The sequence below is a fragment of the Diabrotica undecimpunctata genome, chromosome 2 (assembly GCF_040954645.1).
Source record: "Diabrotica undecimpunctata isolate CICGRU chromosome 2, icDiaUnde3, whole genome shotgun sequence".
NCBI classification, from domain to species: domain Eukaryota; kingdom Metazoa; phylum Arthropoda; class Insecta; order Coleoptera; family Chrysomelidae; genus Diabrotica; species Diabrotica undecimpunctata.
The window spans coordinates 75,070,904-75,096,927 of NC_092804.1; the positions used below are offsets into that span (position 1 = coordinate 75,070,904).

General features: G+C 31.6%; 2 protein-coding genes across 2 annotated transcripts in view; one reads left to right on the plus strand and one right to left on the minus strand.

Annotated features, from left to right (window-relative positions):
- nenya overlaps positions 1 to 5,339 on the plus strand; it is a 230,590-nt gene extending 225,251 nt beyond the window's left edge. The window contains exon 5 of the mRNA XM_072521700.1: positions 5,196 to 5,339. Within this exon, the coding sequence (XP_072377801.1) occupies positions 5,196 to 5,339 (144 nt within the window). The remainder of the gene's footprint in view (positions 1 to 5,195) is intronic.
- Positions 5,116 to 26,024, minus strand: part of bru1 (bruno 1) — a 971,893-nt gene continuing 950,984 nt past the window's right edge. Inside the window, exon 10 of the transcript XR_011950072.1 lies at positions 5,116 to 5,335. The gene's annotated coding sequence lies outside the window, so the exon portion shown is untranslated. The remainder of the gene's footprint in view (positions 5,336 to 26,024) is intronic.

A 26,024-nucleotide genomic window follows, 5' to 3' on the forward strand; every position in this document is an offset into this window, starting at 1 on the left:
TTTTGTATATAATAGTTTGTTGCTCCAGTTTGTGGCTCTCTTTCTCCCTCTTCCTGTCGAATTGTGTACGTTGTTACCTGATGGGTTCGACATATAATCGATTTTATCTTTGTTTGTTTCATTTAGGGGTGATATTTGGATCATCACTACTCTTTTATTCGTATGCTTATTATACTTTATATATTTCTTGAGTTATCGAAATTTCCCTCTATAATCTTTTTCACAGCTATAGTTTATCTATTACTTACCTTATTCTTCATGGCTTTCTTTTATTTTCTTTATAGAACTCAGACTAGTGGTCAATACTAAACCACTATTTTGCATTGATTAATTCTTATGTTGATATGACACGATTCTTTCTATTTTAATACATGCTCTTAAGATTTCATTGTTAAACGACTAAGATTACTAAGAAATGATTTCATTTACATGTTTTGATGTCCTAAAAGATGGCGTGATGTGCCGAATACATGTGCATTGTGCATCAAATATTCTTTTGTATGAATTCGTAGTAATTGTTGTACAATGTCATGGTTCTTGTAACCAGCACAAAAACTATGTATATATATATATATATATATATATATATATATATAATATATTTTGTTAAATGTATGTTCTTAAAATACCAATTATTATCTGATTGATAACTTATGAGGTTACATAGTATTTTCAAAGTCTTTTCAAAAGTCTTTTATTTTTTTAATTTCATATGAAAGTATAGTACTTTCTCTAAAGAACTTACACCAAATTTGAAGTAAACTCGAGCAATATTACCAGAGTTATAGGGATTTGAATACCGTGCGGTCGGTACAGAGTCTCTCAGTTTAAAAACCTCAAACGCGTTTTTCTCGAAAGTTTGTTTTTCCGTGTGGTAGGCATGATTTCTCGAGAACGAATCGGTCTATTTTGCTGAAAATTTTCACAGTTTCCCTTTATAGTATTGTTTCGTTTCGTGATTGAATGAAGGGATTGAAAAAACAATAAAGCTCAAGATTTTTAAATAAGTTTGAATTCATTTTTTTCTCACATTTTTTAGCATTTTCCGACTCTCATAGTTTTTAAAATATTTTTTTCGTATAAAACAAGAACGAGTCGGCCAATTGAAAAGTCCTTCACTCGACGATACTATAAAGATGAAGTGTACAAAGTTTTAGCAAAATTGGTAGATTCGCTCTTGAGAAATCGTGCCTACCTTACGGAAAAATAAAGTTTCGAGAAAAACGTGTTTGAAGTTTTTAAACTGAGAGTGTACGTACCGACCTCACGATATTCAAATACCTATAACTCCGGAAATATTTTTCGAATTTACTTCAAATTTGGTGTAAATACTCTTGAAGTACTTCTTCTTCTTATGCTGTCCCCATTAACGGAGGTTGGCGACCACATTTTTAAAAGCTTCTCTGTCTTTTACAACGTGAAATAATTCGTCTACAGTAATGTTTGTCCAGTCTCGAATATTTCGCAGCCATGACTTCCTCTTTCTACCTATTCCCTTTTTGCCATCGACTCTACCCTGCATGATGACCTGCAGAAGACTATATTTATCATTTCTCAGTATGTGTCCAAGGTATGCAGTCTTGCGTACTTATTGTTCTCAACAATTTTTTGTCTCGACCCATCCTTCTCAGCACTTCCTCATTGGTGACCCTGGCAGTCCATGGAATTCTCAACATTCTCCGGTATATCCAAAAGTTCAAAGGCTTCAAGTTTCTTATCTATTTGCGCTTTTAAGGTCCATGTTTCTACCCCGTACAATAGTTGCGACCAGATGTAACATTCAACAAACCTCAGTCTCAGCGCAGCGCAGCTTGAAGTACTGTACTTAACTAAATCTAGTACTAAGTATTATGTATTTTTATTATCTCTGTATTAAGTATTATTTAGATCTGCTAGTACTAATGATATTTTATAATGAACTTTACTATTTTGTATTTTATGCCATTAGATTTTTTTAAACCAAGGCATATATATTATTTATTCTTATTAATATAAAACGAACAATAACATAAAAAGTAGTGAAACCATGTAAATGCCATTCCAATCTTTCTGGATTAAGTTTGGTTAACGAAATGGCTAATGGCTAATGAATTCAAACTTTGGATAAATTTGGCATTATTTTCTTGTAACATTTTACTGTTTTACTTGTGCTATCTTTAAAAATAAACCACAAGAATCTTCTTCTTCTTTTAAATAAGAAATTTTGTTCATTGGTGAGTTGTTGACTCTGTGAAAGATTTTTACTCCATATCTGGCACTGTCGATCTATACTTCGCCCACTACGTGGCGATTTGTCCCTTGCTATTTTAACGACTATTGTGTATGCAATTTTAGTAATGTAATCATTTCATTCCTTTTTTCAATATAGGGTCCACTTGTTTATACCCTATATGTTACGTTTTGTTCTGACCTCGTCACTCTTTATTTGGTTTCTTGCGTGTTTTCTGTTTCCTGTAATTCTTTTGAGTATTCTAATTTCTTCTATTTACAGCATTTTCTGTGCTTTGGCTGTGTAGGGTTTTATTTCTTATGAATACATTATTATTGGTCTTATAGTTTTTTGATTTTATCTCAGTTAATATGCCCGTTACGCCATATAGTGCTATGAAGGTATCCTGTTAATCTATTTGCTCTTTTAGCTTGATCTCTTACTTCTTTTTCAATGCCTCCATAGCTTAACAGTGTAATCTTTAGGTACTTTATTTCCATTACTTGTTCAATGCTCCATTTGATTTCCAGTTTACATTTTATTCGTTTTTACTAAGTACTATTGCTCCAGTTCTCTGAGTTAAAATTGTCAAGTTTTTTTGATCCTGCATTAAATCTGTGAACCAGAATTTAAAGGCTATCTTCATTTTGCGCTATCACTATTGCATCGTGTGCGTAACAGAGAATTTTAATTTAACCACAAATATACTTAAAATATTTTATATGGCGTTTTTAATTCCAGCTGGGGAATCTTTTTCGAAATACAAGTAAAAATCATACGCAGTAAAATTAATGTTTCAAACAAAAAATATAGCTAAGATAATTTTGAACAAAAATATTTAGTAACACATTTTTCTGTATGAGGAACCGTTCTCTCAGAAACCACGCTTGAAGCTAGCGTCGATTTTAAATGTCTGCGCGATTTTTGCCACTTTTTACAATTCTTAAGAGATCAATAAAATTTATCATATTTATTGACCGGTAACTATAGAATTTCCACTATTAGAACCTTGTCTTTAATGAAATTTTGATTTTGAGTTGTTGCAACAAATATGAGGCATTTGGAATATGCCTAAAAACGCTGAATTTAAACTTTCACATTTACAAACAATCAAAAACGTTTAAAACTCAAATGTCTTTCAAATGTCTCGTATTTATTGCCAAAACACAAAATCAAAATTTTATGTCTTGAAGATTAGACTCTAAAAGTGAAAAATCTACAGCGACCGATCAATGGAATTGATCCCATGAGAGTTGTATATAAAAGCTTTATAGAAACTGACTCCACTAGCAGCAAAATGCAAAAATTCCATACGAACTATTTCACTTTACATTCAAAAATAAAAACTCATTTTAATTTTTGTCGATAGAACACTCAAATCAAAAAATATCGAATTTTACCGTCGAGTTAATACAAATTTGATATAAAAAATTTCACGGGCGTAACTGACATTTAAAATTGCCGGTCGCTTCAAGCGTTGTTTCTGAACGGTTCATTTTACACAAAAAGTGATACATTTTTATTTAATATATCGTTTAAAACCTTTTTGCCTAATGTTTTTCGCTCCACCATCCCCCCCGCCTCTCGAGGGGGTTTAACTTTTTGCATCTTTTTTGGATTCCCAAAATTTTCAATATTTTTGAGATGCATTACTGTGATGATTTTATTAGAAAGAAAGCACTTAGAAAACACTTATATAAAGATATTGGGAATACATTATTCATATAAAGAGGCGAAAATCTTTATCGGTGCGAAAATATTATTTTCTGGGCGAATTTTTATTTTGCAAGTAAAGTTGTGGATTGACATCAAATCGATCTGTTGTTGCAAGGTCAGATATTCAACTTAAAGAATAAGGTGAGTCTCGAGCTAAGGAAAGGTAAAAAATAAACTGAAACAACAAAAATTTTCACAGGAAGTGAAAATTTTTTATGACCGGAAGTTAACCAAGACATGTTTTTAGACGGGTTATTATCACCAAGTACTTAACCGGAATCCGTTATTAGTTTTTCTGTATCTGTTACAGTTTTTTCAGTCTAAAACTGGACAGACAAACATAACCTATATGATCGAAACTATAAATATAATTTAATGTAGATACTGAAAGGAACATAAAACATTACACTATGCGTTCTTCTTCTCATGGCATTGTCTCCTTTCGAAGGTTGGCGATCCAAATGGCAATTGTAGTTTTGGAAACTGCGCGAACACTATGCGGAGTGTCAGCATAATATAATTAGTGTGTTTCCTAGGTTCTCCCTATAATTTACAATGGAGTTATTGTAAAATGACAAAATATTAGTATTATGATTGCATATGATGGATTAGTTGATATTATCAAAAAGCAATCGCATCTTATTACTTTCTTTGACAGATGATTGTAAGATAAGGTTAATTTCATACAATGAAATGAACTATTCTCCAATCAAGACGTCCCAGCAACCACACTCAAAAATATTGATAATACAAATGCTGTACTAGGTACTAATAAGAAAATTAAACTATTAGAAGCAGTTTATTTCCAAGTAACAAATCAGAATGACAGATTATTCTACTCTTAAAAAATTTGCATTTTGCAGGGCAATTTCCGAACTAGCAGTCGAAACGTTAATAAAATATGTCTCAAGTAAATTTATGGTTAATTCGTACAAAATAAAATAATTTTGGGGAAATTTTACCTCAGTATTCCCTTCTGATTTTCACATTGTTTTTAAGTAGATGTGATTTATTATTTATTTCCTCGACTTGTTAATTGTTTGGATACATTGTTAACTAGTTTCTAGACAAAGGTGATAATTTTATGTTTTTTTTTTCGGTACTTTACTTTTGAAATTTATAGCATCCTGTATTATAGGCAGCAAACTACTACTTCAGTCCATTTCTTCAGTTAAATAAAACTACGTAACTTAAAGTAATAAATTTTTATTTTATTATTAAAAATTAATAAAAAAGGTATATCAGTGAATTTTATTTTTTTTTTTTTCAGCATTTAATGAGTGGCTACAGACCCTCTCCGGGTATTATGGGACATGCAAACATGGCTCACCAGCGTCGTCTCAATATGCCAAGCATCCACAAACCTCCTAATACGTTGCATCCCATAAGTCAACTTCATGTTAAGAGAACCTAAGACAGAAATCGTATTAAAGAATTGTTTAGTATATTTATAGTTTCGTATAGATTAAGTCGCAAAAAATACAGTTTATATTTTGAAAGTTTGTCAGAATAGAGCTGAATGTTTTACGACTTGTAAGTAGTTAAAGTTGCAAATAAATATTTTGAGGTGAAGGGTTTAGATATTCTGTTTTTAGAAGGCAATTTAGATTTAATTTGTTTTATTTGGACTTTTGTGTAGTTAAATCAGAAATATGTTGAAAATCTATATTTAGTATTTACATATATGTAGTGTGATAACTTAAGTTTAAATCAGAAATAAATATGTTAAAAATCAACAAGCGTCAAAACAATATTTACTAAAATCTTACTTCAAAAGGCTTGTTAAAAACAGAAATGGCGAAGGTTTTTTACAAACAGAAATTGAGAAATATTTTTGAAGGTAATTGTTATCACTAGAGTTAAGATAATTATGTATTTATAGTACTACTATCTTTCTAAGATAATCATTAGTTTTCAGTTCAGCGGGGTGTTATTTTTCGAGGTGTAAAATTCCATAAACAAGGAATCTTGTTCATGGAATGTTTTATGAAATGATCTCTTAAATGGTCTGTTTACATAACTTCACACACGAGAAATGACACTCCGCTGAGTTGAATATTAATGATAAAGTCTCTTAGAAAGATGGTGTTACTATAACTGAGAGAAATCATTGCATATTGGTGATTGTTTCATTTAACGAAAAACGTATTAATAATATACTAGGACACAACTATGACCATTAATATATACGGTATTTGTTATTATTCCTAATATTTTGGTTTGTCTGTATAAATATTAATATTTCTGAGTTTCAAGTTTTTAAGTTATTTAAATACTGGGATTGAAAGTAAAGAGTAAGATTACTTTTTTAAGTCAATGTTACTAGACGTTATCTATACAGGGTTTTTCTATATTCGACTGGCTCTAACCCCAAGAGACCTCGAAGTAATTGATGAATTCCGATATAGGATTATTAATACTTAAAGGACGTAGTCGTTGAGATACCAAAGAAGGTAAAGTTTAAAATCAAAATTATAGTTAAAAACGCTCTTAAAAATGTCTCTTTTTTGAAATTTGCTGAATATGCTCTTTAACAAAGGAATACATTGATATAAGCTAACTTTTGAAAAAATTTACCAGTGAACTACTAGGTTTAGTGCCAACTAAATTTTTTTTTAATTTTTAATAAACATTTTTTTAAATTTTCTATCTAGTTTAGGATGAAAAGGTAGTAACTTTTAATAGCACTGAAATAAACGGTGTTTTTAGATATTGTTATTGTTAAACAAAAGTCTGCAATTATTGTAATAATTTACAAAATATTATTTGCGGTGTTATTTACCTCTTGAAATTTTCCTAGATAAGTAAGTGTTGGCCCTAATTTGTATCATTGAGCATAAATATTAAAAAAAAACATTTATAATATCTAAAGCAGTTTTACAATTTAATTTACATTGTAAATTGTCGTTAATATTCAAATTATGTAAATAAATACTGGCCGCTTCTTTCCAAGCAAGTTCTAAATCGTTCAACCATATAAAAAAGTACGTCTTTGAGAGTAAATCTCAATTAAACTGAATGTGTTCTGTAGCCACTTGATTTTTCCTTATAAGATCTTAGTAATTCAACGGTAGTTTCTTGCATTTTTCTTCACAACCGAATTAACAAATGCCCTATTTTTCTTAAATCATATATATATGCTGTCTAACCTTTTATAACCGTAAACGGGCATGGAATTTTCTATGACCGTGTGTACTGTGTATATACGTTCAGAATTGTTCCCTTTGTTTGTCCTAAATGTGACCACAGATAATACCTTATCTGTGGTCCAATATTGTTTATATATTATAAATGGTCTTGATGGGTCCCTACACAAGAAACGAGTGACGTGCTTTGAGTTTTTTTTTCTATTAATGAATATTGGTTTCATTGCTTTATTTCATGTTAGAGATTGCATTGTGTATTTGTCCTAAGTTTACGCCATAAAAAACTTTTATGAAACAATTTTGTCATTGTTTGTCATTGCCACATATCATTTAAAATGTATGGTAAAATCCCCGTTCACAATATTATCTTTATACTGAACGTGACTGATTCTGGAATTAAAAATTTCTTTTCTATACTAGAATCATTTTTAAGATAAATGCAACATAAACACAGCGGGGCGCGTATCAAAGTGTTTAACTATTCGTCATCGGTGTAGGGATTTCATTTCATCCGTATTGGTTAGAAAAGAAATCATACCCATATTCTCTAAGTAATATTTACAGATATGTAGGACTGTTGATGCATTTTAAAACGTGTTACTGTTTTAACAGCACATAAAAATGTTACAGACAAATTTATTTTTATTAAAAACAAACCGATATCCCCTCCCATACACGACATCAAAAATTTTACAGGTAATTCATTATTATTATCATCATCATCATCATTATCGTTATTATTACCATCATCATCATAACCATCGTTCTCATCATCATGATTGACGCTACGGCCTAGTCTTTGTAGTTTATTGCGTTTGCCACAACGGCTTACTTGCCCATCCTTATCCATGCCGTCCGTCCATCTCAACCTTGGTTTACTTCGTCATCTAGTTCCCTCGAGATTCGCCAATAATATACGTTTTGCAGAGTATCTTTAATTTGTTCTAGCCCGATGTGTTGCCCACTATAGGCGTCCAATTTTTAGTGAAATAACTATAGTTTTGGTGTCGTCTATTTCGTTTTGTTCAACGTATAACTCGAAATTATATTGACGACTCTTATCATCTCATCATTAGAATTATTTTATATATTGGACCTAATATAGTTTTGTGTATTTTTCTCTCGAATATTATTAGTATATTTTTATATGTATTAGAGAGCACACATATCATAAATCTGTGCATTCTAATGCACATATGTTTGTCTTTCTTATTAGACAGTTGTTGCTAAGATTTTATTAAGTCCATAACAATTTCTGGTTGCAAACGATATTCTTAAGTTTATCTCTTGCAAATCTTTTGTTCGTGATGTTTAGCATGCTTCGTAGGTAAGAAAACTGTTGCACCACTTTAAAATTATAGCTACAAATGTTATAGTTTCATCCATGTACTAGTATATGGGAAATGAGTCAATACTCACAATGTTAGGTAGTTTTCTTTAATAAAGTTGGTACATTTTGGGCATGTTTTCATCCATGTTTTTAATCTGTGGTCTGTTCCTGATGCAATGAACTTTATTTTACTTTCGTGCGACACAGTCTAAAACATCTACATAGGCCAATATCTGGGTAGACATATTACACAATATACACAGGTTGTTAACTTCTACATCTCCTATAAATTTCTCTAGGTTTCTCTAAAACGATGTTAAAAAGGAACCAGCGCTCACCTTGTCTCAGACCTTTGTTGGTGCTGAATTCTTTTCTTTAGACATTGTCATCTTATATATGTATATAATTTGTTTCGTATTGCTTACCAAAAGTTGCTTTTAAATCTAACAACAGGTGAAAAATTCACTAGTTTTTTTAGGGATTTGTCCTCATCTGATTATCTGGTCTATTGTTAACTCACCACGTCTGAATCCACTTTAATATTCCTCCATAATTTCTTCGAGAGTTTCTTAGAGAGTATGTACGCAGCTGTGTGTAAATTATGTTCAAAGTATTTTATATATTGTATTCTATCCCTCTGTAGTTGATAAATTCAAGCCGATCGCCTTATTGTATAATGGACACAGCGAGCCAATATTCTATTCTTTTACTCTTCTTCTCACACTCTTGCTATAATTTTGTTTTTGTTTGTTCTTCTCCATACCTATCGGTAGAGTTCTGAGGGAATTTTGTTATTTCCTAGCGCCTTTGTGTTCTAGTTTCTGGATCGCGCTCGTTTGCTGTTCTCCAGATTTAATTGCATATCTCGAACAATATTATCACCACTTCACAGCAAATCCTTGAAACGTTCCATCCATCTCTTAACCATCCTCTCCTTATTAGCTGTTTTACTCGTGCTTATTACATTATAAATTAGAACCATTGAATAGTTTGATATTATCTGAGTATCCAAGTACCTAAGATATGTTTTAAAAACAAATATCTATAATAGCGCTCTTTTTAGCTATATTTATCTAAGATTTAGTATCTTTTTATTTAAAAATAAATAGAGAATTTAACTGCTAAAATTTTTTGCTTCAGTGATAGTATAAAAGATAAAAGGAAAATGTTGCTTCTAATCACGATAGGGTGTCACTGGTTAAATTTTCGGAAAGGCAGTTGAAGTATTAGTTTCTTGGCACATGGTTCATCAAATGCGAACAACATATTTATAAGCGTTTCTGACTTGTAATAAATAATAAATTGATAATAAATTGTTTACTTTAAATTTTTAACCACACATATCTAATCAAGTAAGGTCTTTAAGGGTTGCTGTTTCTACCTATATTAAAATTAATCAATTATCGAGAATTATTTGAAGTGAGCGTTATGAATTTATAAACACCCTCTATATTTGAAAATTACGCTGGAGTATAAACACTAAAGATACTTCTTTAAAAATGACAAATACATAGTATCCTAAAATAACAAAGAACATCCAAACCCTTTTGTAAAAATACACCAATAAAAGCACATATAAAACTCCGTTATTTACTTCTTGTTGCTTTTGCTTTTGTATAATAAACATTGATGTTCAAAAACCTATTACTGGCCATTTTATTACTCCTTTTTATTTCTTTTTTCTTTTAGTATGCACAATGCCTGTTTTGTAATAATTGATGAATTATTGATTGCATTAATAATGGAACGTTTCGCTTATTGGATTTTATTCGTTTCGTTGCCAACAGAGACTAATGGAAAAATTTAATGGTTCGCAGGAAACAGTTGGCCGAAGAATTTAGTGGAATATTATTAAGCTGTCTTGTCGCTCATGTTCACTCAAACTAGTTTAATATAGGAGAAATATAATACGGATGCCGAGCTAATAGATTTTCAACTTAATCGTTTTCCATTCAATTTACTCTTTCTTAATGGCTAGAGCTTCTAAATATTGAATTATATATCTACGAAATAGATATTTTTTTATGAAAGTGGTGAGAAAATATATAAACAGAAATTACTTAGGATACGTTATATAATGAAAGAATATTATTATTGGAATGATCAAACACAATAACAATAAACATAAGGAATAAAGTATATAAATATAATTTATACGTAAAAAGTTTATTAACTTCAGGAAAACAGTTTCGTGATCAACATCATGCACAACAACCCCAGGATGTAAGTACAGAATATAACAGCTGGAACAACATAAAGTAGTATTATTTTATCAAGTATTAGAATTTAAGGTTGGTTTTGATAGGCTAAAATGTTGATATACTTATATTATTTTTTTATATGTCAAGCATAAATATGTTAAATTTGTAAAATTGATGACACATGCGGAACCAAATAAGGAGTAAACAACCGGTACATAAAACATTAAATTAAAATTTCAATAGTACGATATTATATATATATATATATATATATATATATATATATATATATATATATCTTTAGATAATTATGTTAATATAATATATTTATCTAAAGAAGGAATATCAATATAATAATTCTAAATAAATCTAATAATAAGTCCTTAGTTTTTGGTATTTTTCTTTAAATTTTACATTTTTAACATTTTCTTCTTTACATTTCATATCACTAAGGAACGGTAAGGTATACATTGGACCTAGACATGCCCGACGATGAATTTCAAAAGGTTGTCATATCAGCATTGGAAGACAAATGTTCGAATATAATGAGGAATTCCAACACTAAAGGACCATGGTGGAATGACAATTTTGTAAATCAAAAGACCGAAATCAGATGAAAATTTTATCTCGTCAATAGATCAAGTGACTGAAGAGGTTAGTGTGAACCTCTGACTGAATAATTGAGAAGGGTAAAAAGATAATCGTGGATAAGATATTTCGAGGAGATGGGACACACTGCAAAATTGTTAAGGCTTCATAAAAAGCTCTCATAGGATTGTCAGATAAGTATTTCCTCGCTTCCAAAGGAGTCAGCTGAATACACATAGAATGGCGATGAGAGTCTGAAATAATTTTTGAGGGTGCACTTTTAGAGTATAAAACAAAAGTGATACCACTAGACAGATAGCAACAAAGTGGACTCAATACTATGACTTACGATTCTAGAGACAACTGGTGTGTGTCAAAAGAAGTTGAATTAGCACAAAATTAAATGAGTAATAAAGTTATTTGAGCCATATAAATCCCCAGATCCAAATAGGAGTTATCCAATACTTTTGGAAAATGGCCTTTTATAAAATAAATTATATATAATACAAGAGGCCAGCTTGGGTCTGGGGTACATACCAAAATCATGTGATCAAGAGTGGCTTTTGTACCCAAACATGATACAACTGGAAAGTAAAAAGTCAAAAGAAGTGTTGTTGACTGCATTTTTCTATATAGAGGAGCATTCGACAAATATTACTTCTTGTAATAGTAATAATCATGGCTTTAAGTTTTATATGTATATATATATATATATATATATAATATATATATATATATATATATATATATATATATATATTATATATATACATATATATATATATATATATATATATATATATATATATATATATATATATATATATATAGCTTATCTTAATAAATAATTGTAAATTAAAATACTTAGAGATACTAAACATGAGAATACCTATTAAGTTGAAAACAGAATTTGCATTGAATGTATCCTACCAGTCACCACCTAATATAACTCAGAAACATGAGTGTTGGACAAAAAGACAATAAGTATACCAGAGAGCTATACAAAGAAAACTGGTAGGAATAACTGGGGAGATAGAAAAACAAACTAACAAATGGATCAAGAAACGAACAAAAGTAGAAGACTGTCCAAACAGTATGTTCATCAAAATTAAACTGGGTCGAAGATATTGCTAGAGATTAAGAAATACTAGAAGTTGCTAAGAATTGTAAATATGAAGAGGGTCTTCATGGACCGCGGCTAGGCCAGAATAGAGAAAACTGAAGTGCAATGAGAGGGGCCCATATCGAAAAAAAAAAAAGAACGACTGAAGAAGAAGATGAAGATCATTATTAACATTGAAGTTTAGTATCGTGACCAAAACATTAATATAAAGCCAAGAAAAATTTTGTCTTTTCCAACAAAATATGTATTTTTCTCATTTTTTTTAAGTGTTTAACACTATTATGCGAAATGGAAAGTTAAGGTATATTTCATGGTTATTTCGTGACTTTTTCAAAATTTTGGCCAATTTCGCAGTCACATAATTTGCACTTTGCGATGTCCTCTTTATTTCTTCAATAAATGTTAGAAAACAAAAGGATGTAACGATACAAGTGATAAAAATGACGAATTATAGAAATAAAATTGAACAAAACAGAAATGATATGCATATGCAACAATTTAATAATAGTCAAAAGGGAACATACATATGAATATCGGAATCAGAATATATAATATTCGGAAACAAAATGTACGCCTATGCTATGAACTAATCCATTAGTATTCAATTTTTTTAAACAAACGTATTGTTTACAAAGTAGCATGTTCTATACAATCATGTTGTTGAACAAACATTCAAACTAGCAAAATTCCAGTGGCTCTCATTTTACACGAATAGCTGGATAGCAAATATCAAACGCTAACTACGAGTTATAGAACTGGCCGGTATAAACATGCATTTATGTACTCACATACATACTCTACTTCTGTCCATTGAACTTTGAACCTAATTGAAAATGTATGTATTTAAATATTGATGTAATTTGGAATAACTACGTACTAATCTGGAAGTTTATAGGTTAATTACATAATCTCGTAAAAAGGAAATAAATCAAGTTTGATATAAATTATAAAAGTATCATTTGATAGGTATCATAAATGAAAATAATGTATATAAAAATATTTTCATAAGTCAAACTGTACGTAACTGTTAATTCTAGAAAGTACAAACAACTATATAACGAAAAACCAACAACTAACTAAAGTGATATACAGAGAAATTATTTTAGACAGCTAAAACGATAAGCTCACCAAGAAACTTAAGATTAATTTATTTACAATATACATTGAGAACAAACTTTAGCATATACAGTTAGGGGACATTTAAACCAGACAAAAAAAATGTAAGACGGAACGTAATCCGAAAAGACAATTGGATAAAACGGTATAAAGAACGTCGTTAGAAATAATAGCAGAGATTTAACAGCGAAATCGAAGAAGTTGATAAAATAATAATACCAAACTTAGATAAAAAAATAGAAAATTTGCAAGGATAAATAGGGAAACAGAAGATTATGCAGGCACTTCCTTTCACTTAGGGGCAGGTACACCTTGACCCTCCTATATCTTTTCACTATATGCCGACATAGAGACAAAATACCCAAAGGGTAACAAAAACTTCTAAATAAACTGCACAGGTATTAACAAAATAAATTTCATAGTTATAATTATACTACTCGAAAAAAAGCGCAAAAAATTTGACCTTGACAGGCATATATAGACTTTAAATGGTTTTTGAACAAGTCGACGGAAACAAGATATGAAAAATAGTGAATGAAGACACCCTCCACATCCTCCAAGCCGAAAGAAAAGCTTGTATTACCAGATAAAAAATGTTGAATAGTAATAGTAAAAATACTAAAAATCAGTGGAATACTACCAATATTCAACTAACAATACATCACCAAAACCAAATATCTACGAAATACAATTAAATGTCAAAATTTCCCTAACAAAGACGAAAGGTACAGGATTTAAAGGAAAATATACATATAATCAAAAAGAATCATCGACAATCAACTAAAACTCAAAGTGTCTTATTTTAAGAACTTGGTATTCAATACAATCACAAAATCACTCTAACAAAGCTGAAGGATATAATATTTAAAGGAAAATAATGTGAAACAAAATATGAATTTAATAATACCATCGACGATAAAATACATGAATTTCAAGAAATATAGACATAGCTGGATGTAAAGAAAAACAGAGACCTCATATTGCAGAAAGCCAAATGAGAGTATTGTTCTGAAGCTATTTGCTTGTGGCATTTTAAAGTAATTACTATTTAAATGGGAATAAGCAACAATTAAAGGTTAAAGTACGTTTATTGACGTTTCAATTTCCACTTCGGGAATCGTTCTCAAAATACAAACAATGTTTTAATTGTGGCTTATTCCCATTTAAATAGTAATTGCCAAATGAGAGACTAGGCATCAAAAAATAATACAAAGATTATATGAATGACTAACACAAAAAACATTAAAATAACCTTTTTATTATAGATAATTAAGACATCTTATTAAGTTTCCGGGAATTACATTCGTCAGATTAACTAGATGTGTTTTGTTTAGTCTATAATCCTTGGATTCCATATTCCTTTGTAATCCCTTAATTAGTTCTAATCCTAATTTATATGTGTGCTTATTTCTAATTTCTTGGTATACTATTGATTAGTTAAACATTTCCAAACACATTCGAGTAGTAAAACCATATATTATATCAAGCTTTTTATACACAATATATCTCTGTATGCAATTCTGTTGCACCTTCATTTCACGCGAAACTTTTGTGCTCCTGTGAGACACCACATCTATTCAGCTCATGTCGTAAATAGTAACTAACTTCCATTCTCCAACGTATCTAATGGCATGGGCTGCATTTTCCAGCAGGCAGTCAATTTTAAATCAAGAAAGTTATCCGTGTTATATATTGTGTTTTAGAAACAACCGCAGCTTAGCGAACATATTGAGATTTAAGTGATAAAAGGAGAACTTTAGATACAAGTTTGGTAAGCCTGACATGAATATACGAGGACTTTCTTTTATTTAATATTTATTTACCAACATGTGGAGAGTTTAACTTTAAACTAAATATGTTTAAACTATTTTTTTTTCTTCAGAAACCATTTGTTGTCATAACCGGTCGTTCTGCAGTCCATAGGCTTATTGTACATCTAGCATTTGTGTAACCTTCTACCTCAGGTTTTAGGGTTAACGCCTACTTAGGTACTCGGGATCAACAGTTTTATGTGCCCTATCAGCACGGTGGTGACTCAGTTAAATAAAAAATTGAAAAAAAATCTGGTTTCTGTGCCGGGATCGAACCTGGGCCGTCAGGCTTGGTTTACTGTCACTGACCTATTTTAAGCAGTTTGTGATGTACTTTGTATCAAAACTTGCATTAAAAATAATGATTTTCATATTTTAACCCTGCTTCTAAAGTTAACTGCAGATTGCTAATATATTTTTCAAGTTTTTTTTATGAGAATGAACAACCTCAAGAACGATTTAAACTGTATGACCCATTAAGCTTACAATTTTGTACTAAGAGCATCTATTGACACCTGGTTTCCTATAAAAAGCAATGAAGATGAAATCTAGCCAATCTCCAGGCAAGTCACCAGTTTCATAAATTATACTAAGTAGTCTTATTCAAGAGTTTAAGTTCGTTATCTTCAAATAGTTTTACTATTTCAGCCTGTGTGTTGTTCTTCGAATAATTCTTTCATTAAGGTTCTGAAAGTAGTTTCTTGTGCCATGTCCAATTTAAATATTATGTTTATATGGGATTAATCTATTGGTTATGTCCTTTTAAAATTGACACGCTGGATCTTGATCTTGTAGGCAAACAGCATATAATGCCTAAACAAAATTTGAGTGTGCGGCTTTTTCACCCTAGTAATATCAAATTCTGATTGTTTCATGTATTTTCTGTTATATGTTTGTGTGAAAAACTGGATCGTAGTTGTGCTTGAGTACGTAAATTGAGCAAAAATAGATTTTGTGTTTATATGTATTGTGTGTTGCATATGTGTTTAAGATTGTATATGATGTTTTTCGACCTACTTTCACTCCGCTATTGTTCGTATATGTTTGTTGTTGACGTCTTCTTTTAGTTTTGGCAACCTAAGCCTATTACATTTTGCTGATGGCTGTCCTACACATTTTTCTTCGTTAAGTAGGATGGTTATTTGACTTTTTTTTTCATGTCTGTTTCTTTAATGATTATTGATGCATATTTCCATTGTGGTCTTTGCTCATTTTCCCAGGCATGTTTACATATCTGGGATTCCTCGAAATCTCTGTTCTTGATATATGTTTCATGCTCGTTTATCCTAACACTTATTGGTCTTGATGTTTCTCCCACGTAAAAATTGTTGCATTCACAGGGGACTTTATAGGTACAGTTTTTATCTTTCTTGCGTGTTGTTGGGTTTGATTTTGAATAGGATGGACCTCGGCGTGTTGGTTGTTTTGAATATTGTTGTGATGTGGTACTTGTTTCATATTATCTTTAGTTTTTCTGATAAGCCCTTTCTTCTTCTTCAAGTGCCATCTTCGTTCCGAAGGTTGGCGATCATCAGGGCTATACGTATTTTCGAAACTGCTGACCGAAACAATTCGTTGCTGCTACAGCTATACCATTCCCGTAGATTCTTTAGCCAGGAGTTTCGTCTTCTTCCTATGGACCTTTTTCCTGCTATTTTCCCTTGCATAATTATTCGAAGCAGTTCATATCTTTCGCCTCTTGTAATGTGTCCCAAGTATTGCAGTTTTCGTTTTTTGATCGTAAATATGACTTCCTTTTCTTTATTCATTCTTCTCAAGACCTCGACATTTGTGACTCTCTCGGTCCATGATATTCTCAGGATTCTGCGATACATCCACAGTTCAAATGCCTCTAATTTTTTGGTATCAATCTTTTTCAACGTCCATGACTCCATTCCGTAGAACAGCACAGAAAGTACGTAACATCTCATCAGGCGAAGTTTCATTTCAAGGCTCAAATCTCTTCCGCAGAACACTCTCTTCATTTTAGTGAATATGGATCTGGCTTTTTCTATTCTTATTTTGATTTCTGCTGAGCTATCGTTGTCTTCATTTATAAAAGTGCCTAAATATTTGTATTTGCTAACTCGATCGATAATTTCATTGTGTAAATATAAATTTTGGACATTTTGTGTTGATTTCGATATTACCATAAATTTAGTTTTCTTTATGTTCAAAGTTAGTCCATATTCTTCGCTGCAGTCTGCTATCTTATTCACCAATGTCTGTAGCTCTTCAAGTGTTTCTGCGATCAGAACGGTGTCGTCGGCAAATCTCAGATTGTTTAATCTAACACCATTTATTTTAATACCTACGGATTGCTCAGAGAGTGCTCTATTCATTACGTCTTCGGAATAGAGATTAAACAGGGTTGGTGACAGTATACACCTTTGTCTCACACCTCGCTTTATTTCGATTTCTTCAGTGGTATTATTCTCTACTCTCACTACTGCTTTCTGATTGTAGTACATATTTGCTATTAGTCGGATGTCTCGTTTATCTAAATTCTTTTCTGTCAGGAGTCTGATTAGGTGATCATGCCGCACTTTATCAAAGGCCTTGTTGTAATCTATGAAACACATGAATACATCTTAATTTATGTCAAGACATCTTTGAGACATAACGTTCAGTGCAAACAACGCCTCTCTTGTTCCAAGTCCATTTCGGAATCCAAACTGGGTATTATTGATGTCCATTTCCAGTTTTCTGTGTACTCTAGAGTGTATAATTTTCAGAAATATTTTCAGTACATGGCTCATCAGACTTATTGTACGGTAATCACTGCATTGTTTGGCATTTATCTTTTTTGGTATAGTAACAAAGGTGGATAAAAGCCATTCTTGTGGTATTTTTCCTGATGTATAAATGCTATTGAAAAGTTTAACTAAAATGTGAATCGAGTCTTTTTCTATTAGTTTAAGGATTTCCGTTGGTATTTCATCTGGACCTGGGGCTTTACCATTTTTCATTCTTTTTAGTGCGTACATTACTTCTTCTTCCGTTATTTCTGGACCTTCGTCTCCTTGTATGTTACTTAGCTCAGATTGTTGTCTATCATCTGCAAAGAGTTCTTCAATATAGTTTTTCCATGTCTTCAACTGTTCTTCTAGTTCTGTTATTATGTTTCCGTTGACATTATACAGGGTATTTGGCTGCTTACGTTTTTGTGTACCTGCAAGTTCTTTCACTTTTTTATGTACATTAAAAATATCATGTTTGGCCTGCAATTGTTCTATTTCTTCACATTTTCTTTTATAAAAATCTTCTTTTGCTATTCTGATTTCTATTTTGATTTCTTTCTGTATTTGTTTATACCTTTGTTCGTTTTTTCCTTTCATTATTCTCCGATTGTCCATGAGAAGAAGGATCTTATCAGTCATCCACCTTTGCTTTATTTTTGGTTTTTCTTTAGTCAGAATTTTCTTCATAGGACCTGTTATCGCCATTTTTAATACGCTTTAATACGGATAAGCCCTTTACATATATTATTTTTGACATCTTTGAGTCCTTTTTTGGAATTTTATGGAATTTTTAGTTTATAAATGACAATGGATAGTAATTTTTAGTCACAATCTTTGTTAGCAGATTTTTTTCTTCCAGAAATGTATTATCATTAGAACAGGTGCTTCGGGCTCTATCATATAGGAATTTGATAATTCCTTTTTTGATGTTTACGTTGTGGTTAAAGTGGTAATTTAAGTATATATGTTGGTGTGGTTTGGTTTTCTGTAGACTTTAGTTTCATTTTCATACCCTTTGTATTCTTTTGGGATTAGCATGTCCAGAAAAGAAAGTAACTAGTTTCTTCTTTTACGATGAATTTGAATCAAATTTCCCAGAATTCGTATAAAAATCTTTTTTAAAAAGAATTTCTAGAGTGGAAAAAAACGTCAAACATTAGTTAGTTATGTGATTTTCATTCCAACCAATAATTGTGGCTTAATCCCATATCAATGTAATAATCAATTCTTCCATATACTCCCTATATCTTTGAAGTATTTTCCCTTGATAGTCGAAAAAGTAAACAAATTTACCTGTTCTGGAATTAAAATAGAAGATAACGGACATAACGACCAGAGTTGCATAGGAAATCAAAAATATGGAGCGCTAAGAACGTAACTTTAATCCAAGTATTTATTAAAAGTAGTAAGAATTAGAATCTACCAGACAGTTATTAAACCAACAATAACAAATTTAACAATATGAAACCTCGATATTCAGATAAGCTGAAATACTGGATGTATCCAAAAGTACCCAGCCTGACCTAGAGATGGCGGTAGTTTTTTTGGAGTAAGTACTTGTTTGGAGCTATCAATAGTGAACGTTATTTAGTGAATTTGTAAAAATTGAAAAAATTAGTCATCGTTTTGTGATACTAATTTTATTTGAAAGGCCTTTGTCCAACCAATGCAAAAGCTGAATAGAATTATACACCGAGTCTGCTTCTTCGTTTACAACAATAAAATATTGGATAGCAGAATTTAAATGAGGCCGTACGAGCTACCACGACAAGCATCGCAATGGTCAACCAAACGAGATGACGACTTTAGAAGCAGTAAAGAAAATCTACAAAGTGATACTGGATGATCGTCGAATTAAAGTGCGCAGGCTAGCAGTCTTAGCATTTATTTTAAAAATGCAGTACATTGCATATTAGGAGAAAATTTAGACATGGAAAAGCTGTGTGCAAATGAGAGTACTTTTTATCTAAAAGAAGACTAGATTGTAATAATACCACTACCAGTGTAGTAAAAAAAACTAAATAATATTACAGTAAATGGTTTAGTAAACCATACACACCAAAAAAATATTTTTTTAATGGCTTCGACAATTAGTCATCTCACGAAAACATCACTTTTAATAGCAACCTTGTATCATTCAAATGTTGAAACTTACAAATAGGAATTTAGTCTTTTATTTTGTGGTTGATCTAATCTCGTATACAAATTGATACTGTCAATTCACTACGCTCAGCCTAACAAGGCCGTATTTTTCATCAGCGCTCAATTTAAATGGATTATCTTCTGAAATTTTATATGTGCATTTACAGTGAACAAGACTTAACAGCTAAATAAATAACAAACACTGGTGGATAAAAATCGACTGATCGACAAATATTTGACAGGTAGTTAAATACTATAATCATTATTACGAGTTAGTGAAATAATTTATTTACATTAATAATACCATAGGCACAGTTCGAATGCCCCGAGCTCTCCAGATCCGGTCAATTTTGCAACAATTTTTCAAATATTTTAATAATTTCCATATAGCATAAAGCTTAAATAGTCAATGGGTCGTAAAATGTTTGATGTCAGAATTTTTCACATTAAAGTAAACATTAGGAGGATTTGAAACGTATTAAATTTTAAATATTTAATCTATGATTTATTTTATATGTAATTGTTCTAAGTTAAGAAATATTTAACTTTATTTTAGCGCAAAAGCAAAAGTTTGGCTTATTAACGAAATCTTATGGATACTATTAAAAACAGTTATTACCAATTCACATTAAAAAACTTAACCTTTGAAGTTTCAAGATTCTACGTCCTCTATGTACCGAATTACCTGTAAGTTTCGAGCCCTTTGGTCTACCGATTCCAAATTCAATAGTATTCCTCCTTCGACCCACAGGAATCGTATCAACACTTATATTTAACATTATATGTTATTTTTTCAAGAGGTATCGCACAGACATATGGACAACCAAATAGACAACAACAACATGATTTCAAGAAGGATCAGGCGCACAGACCACATAAGAAGAATATATTTTTATTGGAAGGAAATTATTTGAGAAGCAAATACACCAATTGTTCGTAATTTTTAATATAATTTAAAACTTATTCACCTGGGTAGAATTTAATGTTTATTCCTCTGGTAAACCAGACAAGGCCGCAAAAGGATCTACACAGTTGTCTTTTCAGCATAACCTTGGCATATGTCTATCTGGCTAGAGAGACTACTTGACCCTTTCTGACCCTGTCGCCGTATGCTGTTAGATTTGGACATAATATTGTAATTGTAATTGGTGACTGTCCTGAAAGTGCCCATATACTAATGTGTTAAAACATATAAATATGAGGCATTTTTTACTCCTGCAAAAAGGACCATCCCCCCAACAAATAAGGTTGCCTTTACCTAAAAGCCACTATCCCGCTATTTACCAACTCTGAGGCTGCAACAAGGCTCAAGTTCTGGGAGAAACCAGATAGCCCTCCTAGGAGAAAATCTCGATTTCAGAAATTCGGCGTCCTACTTGGGGGTTCATTTTAGCAGGACTCTTAACTAGGACATTGACATCAAAAACACCTTAGACAGGGTAAGAAGAGCTAGACTTTCTGGACGCGATGTATGGAAAACTCGGAAATATATAAAATAAAACTTTCTGGCACACCTATAAGACTTTCATCAGGCATATCATCGAATACAAGGCGTGTGTCTACGCGTCTCTAAACCATCGCCAAACAAAAAGAAAATTCCTCAGAAGGTGCATGAGGAAACTTGCAGATTATCCGTCAGCACTAACTCACTAAATTGCGAATATAACAACAATAAACAAGACAAGACAGAGTCCGTTTCATCAGCAAAAGATAAATAGATAGATAGCTGGATTCAACTAACAGAGCTAAGCAAATTCTAAGGACTCCTTGTCACCGCCGCGGGCATATACTCACCAGGCTCCCCTAAACAAAAGTTCCGTTCCCTTCAGCCTCTATTTGCTGGTAACCAACTTTTTGATGAGTGTTACAACATCCTCGAAGCAACTCTCCTCAAATATCGCAGATAAACTAATTGCACGCCAAAAATTCTAAGTTAGATCCGTTCCTAGTATGGCTGGTAACACCGGAGGTTGTTACCTGTGTTATGACTTGGTTGACTAGTCTATATTCTCCCTCATAGCACTCTTTTTCTACATCACCACTGTCAAAGCCCACGCTCTATCGCCGCATACCACTCCAAAAAGCACTAACTCGCAACTAACGTTGCTCACCCCCTCAAAAGCTCCCTTAACAAAAGGGAGCCGCCCATCCTTAAAAAAGCGTAAACTTAATCTAGGCACTAATGTTCAGATTGATTTGAGGCTATCACTGAAAGTTCTCAGAACTCGGTCAACCTTCTGGACGGCTCCCCCCAATATATGGGTTTTTAAACCCTGGGGCTCAGCTCTGTGTAGCAATGGCTACGTCATTTTCGTTTTTCTTCATAGGCTTGTTACTTTAAGAAAAGACTCCTTTTTGCTATGTTTGGTTATTTACGACAATTCATGTGCTTTATTACTATATACCCTTCCTCCACCGAAGATGAAGTAATGAACGATAACTTGGTGCCGTCATTCGCTTTGCGAAAATAAAGAATTCGAATAAATTTAGCATAAATAAATCTTGGAAATTATAAGAAAAAAATAAAAACTCAAATAAATAAATAAATTAGGAACATGAAATTGAATATAAATGGAAAATATGGAAATAGAAATATGGACTTAGAAATAACTATGGACACGCTAACAAATAAATGAAAATGGATTTAAATAATCAGTGGATGCCTTAATGTCAAACCCTTCCATGTTGGTTCCATGTTGGATCTGGACCAGGATATCATGGATTTCCCCGATAATGGACATTACTCAAACACTTATGAAATTTTCTATTTTCCATTCTTATTCTATTCTATCTATTTTCTCCAATAGCTATTGGGGAAATAGTACGAATTGGTGATAATTCGGACTATAGGGAATGACCAAATGACGAATAACGAAGAACTGTACGAAAGCCTCGTTGATAACAGAAAGAGAATCACCAAAGAGAAAAAAAAATTCCTTACAGCTTTTGTTGTTCTGATGACCAGTTTTCATACCAATTTAAATGTAGCTCGTAGCGATTTTTTAGTTCTTCTTAGGTATTTTTGCCCATTTTGCTACTTTTTTGCGCCCCTCTGATAAAATCTTCACACTTGCCACGTGGTTCATCACATAATTAAACATTTTTTTATTTTGTCTTGTGTTATCTTCATATTCACTATATATAAAAACGACATGGGAATGATTTATGTCGATCCTATTTTACTTTTGGAAACAGAAGTAAAAAGTTTATCCAGATAAAAATCTTTCCGAGTTTAAATAATTATGATTTAATGTTATCTACTGCCGAATATTTGCCTTACTTTATTTCTTGATAACATCGACTGATTATTTCTACTTCCATTTAATCTACATCTCGCTTTTCCGAATACACTTAGTATAAAAGTTAATTAGCGTTAATTTAGTCGATAAAAATTTATTTTTGGATGTTTTTTTTTTTCAGATTTTTCTGTCTCGTACCTAACATCTTTTATAAAAAAAGGAAACTACTATTTGCATTTTGTTAATGCAATGTGCCCTTGGCCCATGTACTATGCTGTTAATATTTGCTTTAGTTGTTCATTTACGAAACTAGTATGTACATTTTTGGGCCAATCAATTTGGCACTTCGACATTTATTGAGAGTTTGTATGTGTCCGCTCTTTTATTGAATTGCGATATTTTTTATTTATTTTCAGCGTTTTGATCAATTTTATGGAATGTAGGACACATATTTTAGTGTAGATATGTATGTTGGTTGTCAATAGCATCCGGAATAATACTGTAGTGGAATTGCATTCCGCTGCTCTAAATATCTATTTGTTTAGATTGGTGGGTTTTGATCAAGAAAATTGTTGATATATCGGTATAGTGATGTTTTTAATTACTAGTCATTGTTCAGGAAAGCGAACGGAAAATAACGGACATATTAAACAACGGATATATAAAAACAACGCCAGGTTATTTAGAACCTTTACATTAATGCAGAAACAATATTGATAATATGTTCTATGAAAGTAGACGACAGATCCGAGAAATTATCAGAAAAATGTTTCTAAGTTTAGTCTTAAAATAGTTCGATCCTAATATACTTAGTTTTCATTTTAAAACAAATTGCGATCTGCTATTCTACCTATTCCTTTACTTTGTCTTAGCGGGTTTCAATGGATAACACAAAGAGTATGATAAATTAAATAATTAAAGTAACACATTATTCATCTTCTAATTCTATTTCATTCAGACGTTATGGACTGCTGCTCTAAAAATCTCTGTCGTATTTGACCCTGAGTAGGTTGAACCCTTTAGTTAGACTTGTGTACCTAGGATATTCTTCTTCCTGGACCTCTTGTTTCGTACATCTTGCCCTGTTGTAAGACTTAAAGCAGATTATATTGTTTATCATCGCAGATTAAGTGGCCTAGATGTTCAAGTGTATCTTTTTTAGTTTTGGTGAATACTACGCTTGCCTTTTTATTTGTATTTTAATTTCAGTCTAATATTCTTATTGGTCGTATAAATTCGTATCCAAGTAGAAACAATTGGTGATCTGTATTACGGGTTGTTAGCTGACTAATAGTTATTACATTTTGTTTGTCTGTTCCAATTTCTTTTATCTTTCTCTATCTTGTGCCAATCTAATCCACTGTTTGCCTACCACTTCCCATCTGTTGTGAGGTTTTCGTATTTTTCTGGTCATCCTAGGATTACTCGTATTTAACTGTTGTCATTCTATTTGGCTATGCGACCGGCCCAGAGCAATAGAAGAGATACGAAAAAGGTTATTAAGGTAAACATTGAAGCATTGATGGGTCCATACTCTAAAAATACTTATTCAAATATACAATTCCACCCAAATTGACCGGGTGGAACCAACTTATCTCTTTTTATTGGAACACCCTATAGATTTATAGTAAACATAGCGAAATATTTAATTTTGATATACCTACCGAATTGGTCGAAACTTGAAATTACTATTGAAATCGTATCTATCGTGTTCTATAAAGCAAAAAATTATATTATGTACCTATTGATTGTAAAGTATACCATTAAAAGTAGCTACATCAGTAAAAAAATATTGAAGAGTGCTTACTGTTTTGAGATATCAAGAAAACTAGGACAATATTGAAATGACATTAAAAAACCACAAGTATTAGTGTAAATAATTAAAAGCAGCTTATATCCAATGGAGGATGAAACGGGGACGAAATAAAACAAATAAAAGTGATATAAAGCAAGATAATGTCAAAAAATAAGAAATTCAAATCATATCAAAATAGGTCCCAGTAAATAATTAAGAAAAGTTGACGATAGCATAAGACAATAGTCACAAAACAATTAAAATAGCGGGAAAAAATAATGAAAGGTACAAAATACGAAATGTTACCCAGCAATGCTTTAGCACAATATTTTAAGAATATGCGGTATACAGTAAATTAATTTGTATAACCGATTATAAATACTAAAAATAATTATTACAATCATTTTCTAGTTCCGCTTATTTTTTATATGTAGTATTTGGCTTATTCGAAGGTTTTTTCTAATTCCGCGAAACAAAAAAAAAATAGAGTACTTTCTACTCCCCTTATATAAAACCTAATATAATAAATTTATATAACCGACTTCAAATTTATCATTCTTATCTCCACAGACATAAAAATGTCGCACGCGTATATTTCTTAAATCTGACATCTTCATTTTTTGGCCCAGGTAAATGAAAGTGACCCAGGGGTCTCCGAGAATGTGAAAAACATTCATCTAGAGACATGACATCCGACTGAGATAGTGTTGGAGCTCGAGACATTCGACTTCCGTTTTTTTCGAGGTTGAAGTTGAAAAATCTGATAAGGAGCGATGATAGGTTAGGAATGGCACGTGTTTTATTGTAGACGCACTCAGTGATTTTGGATAGAATAAAGAACAGGAGGGAAAAGGAGTGTTGGGATAT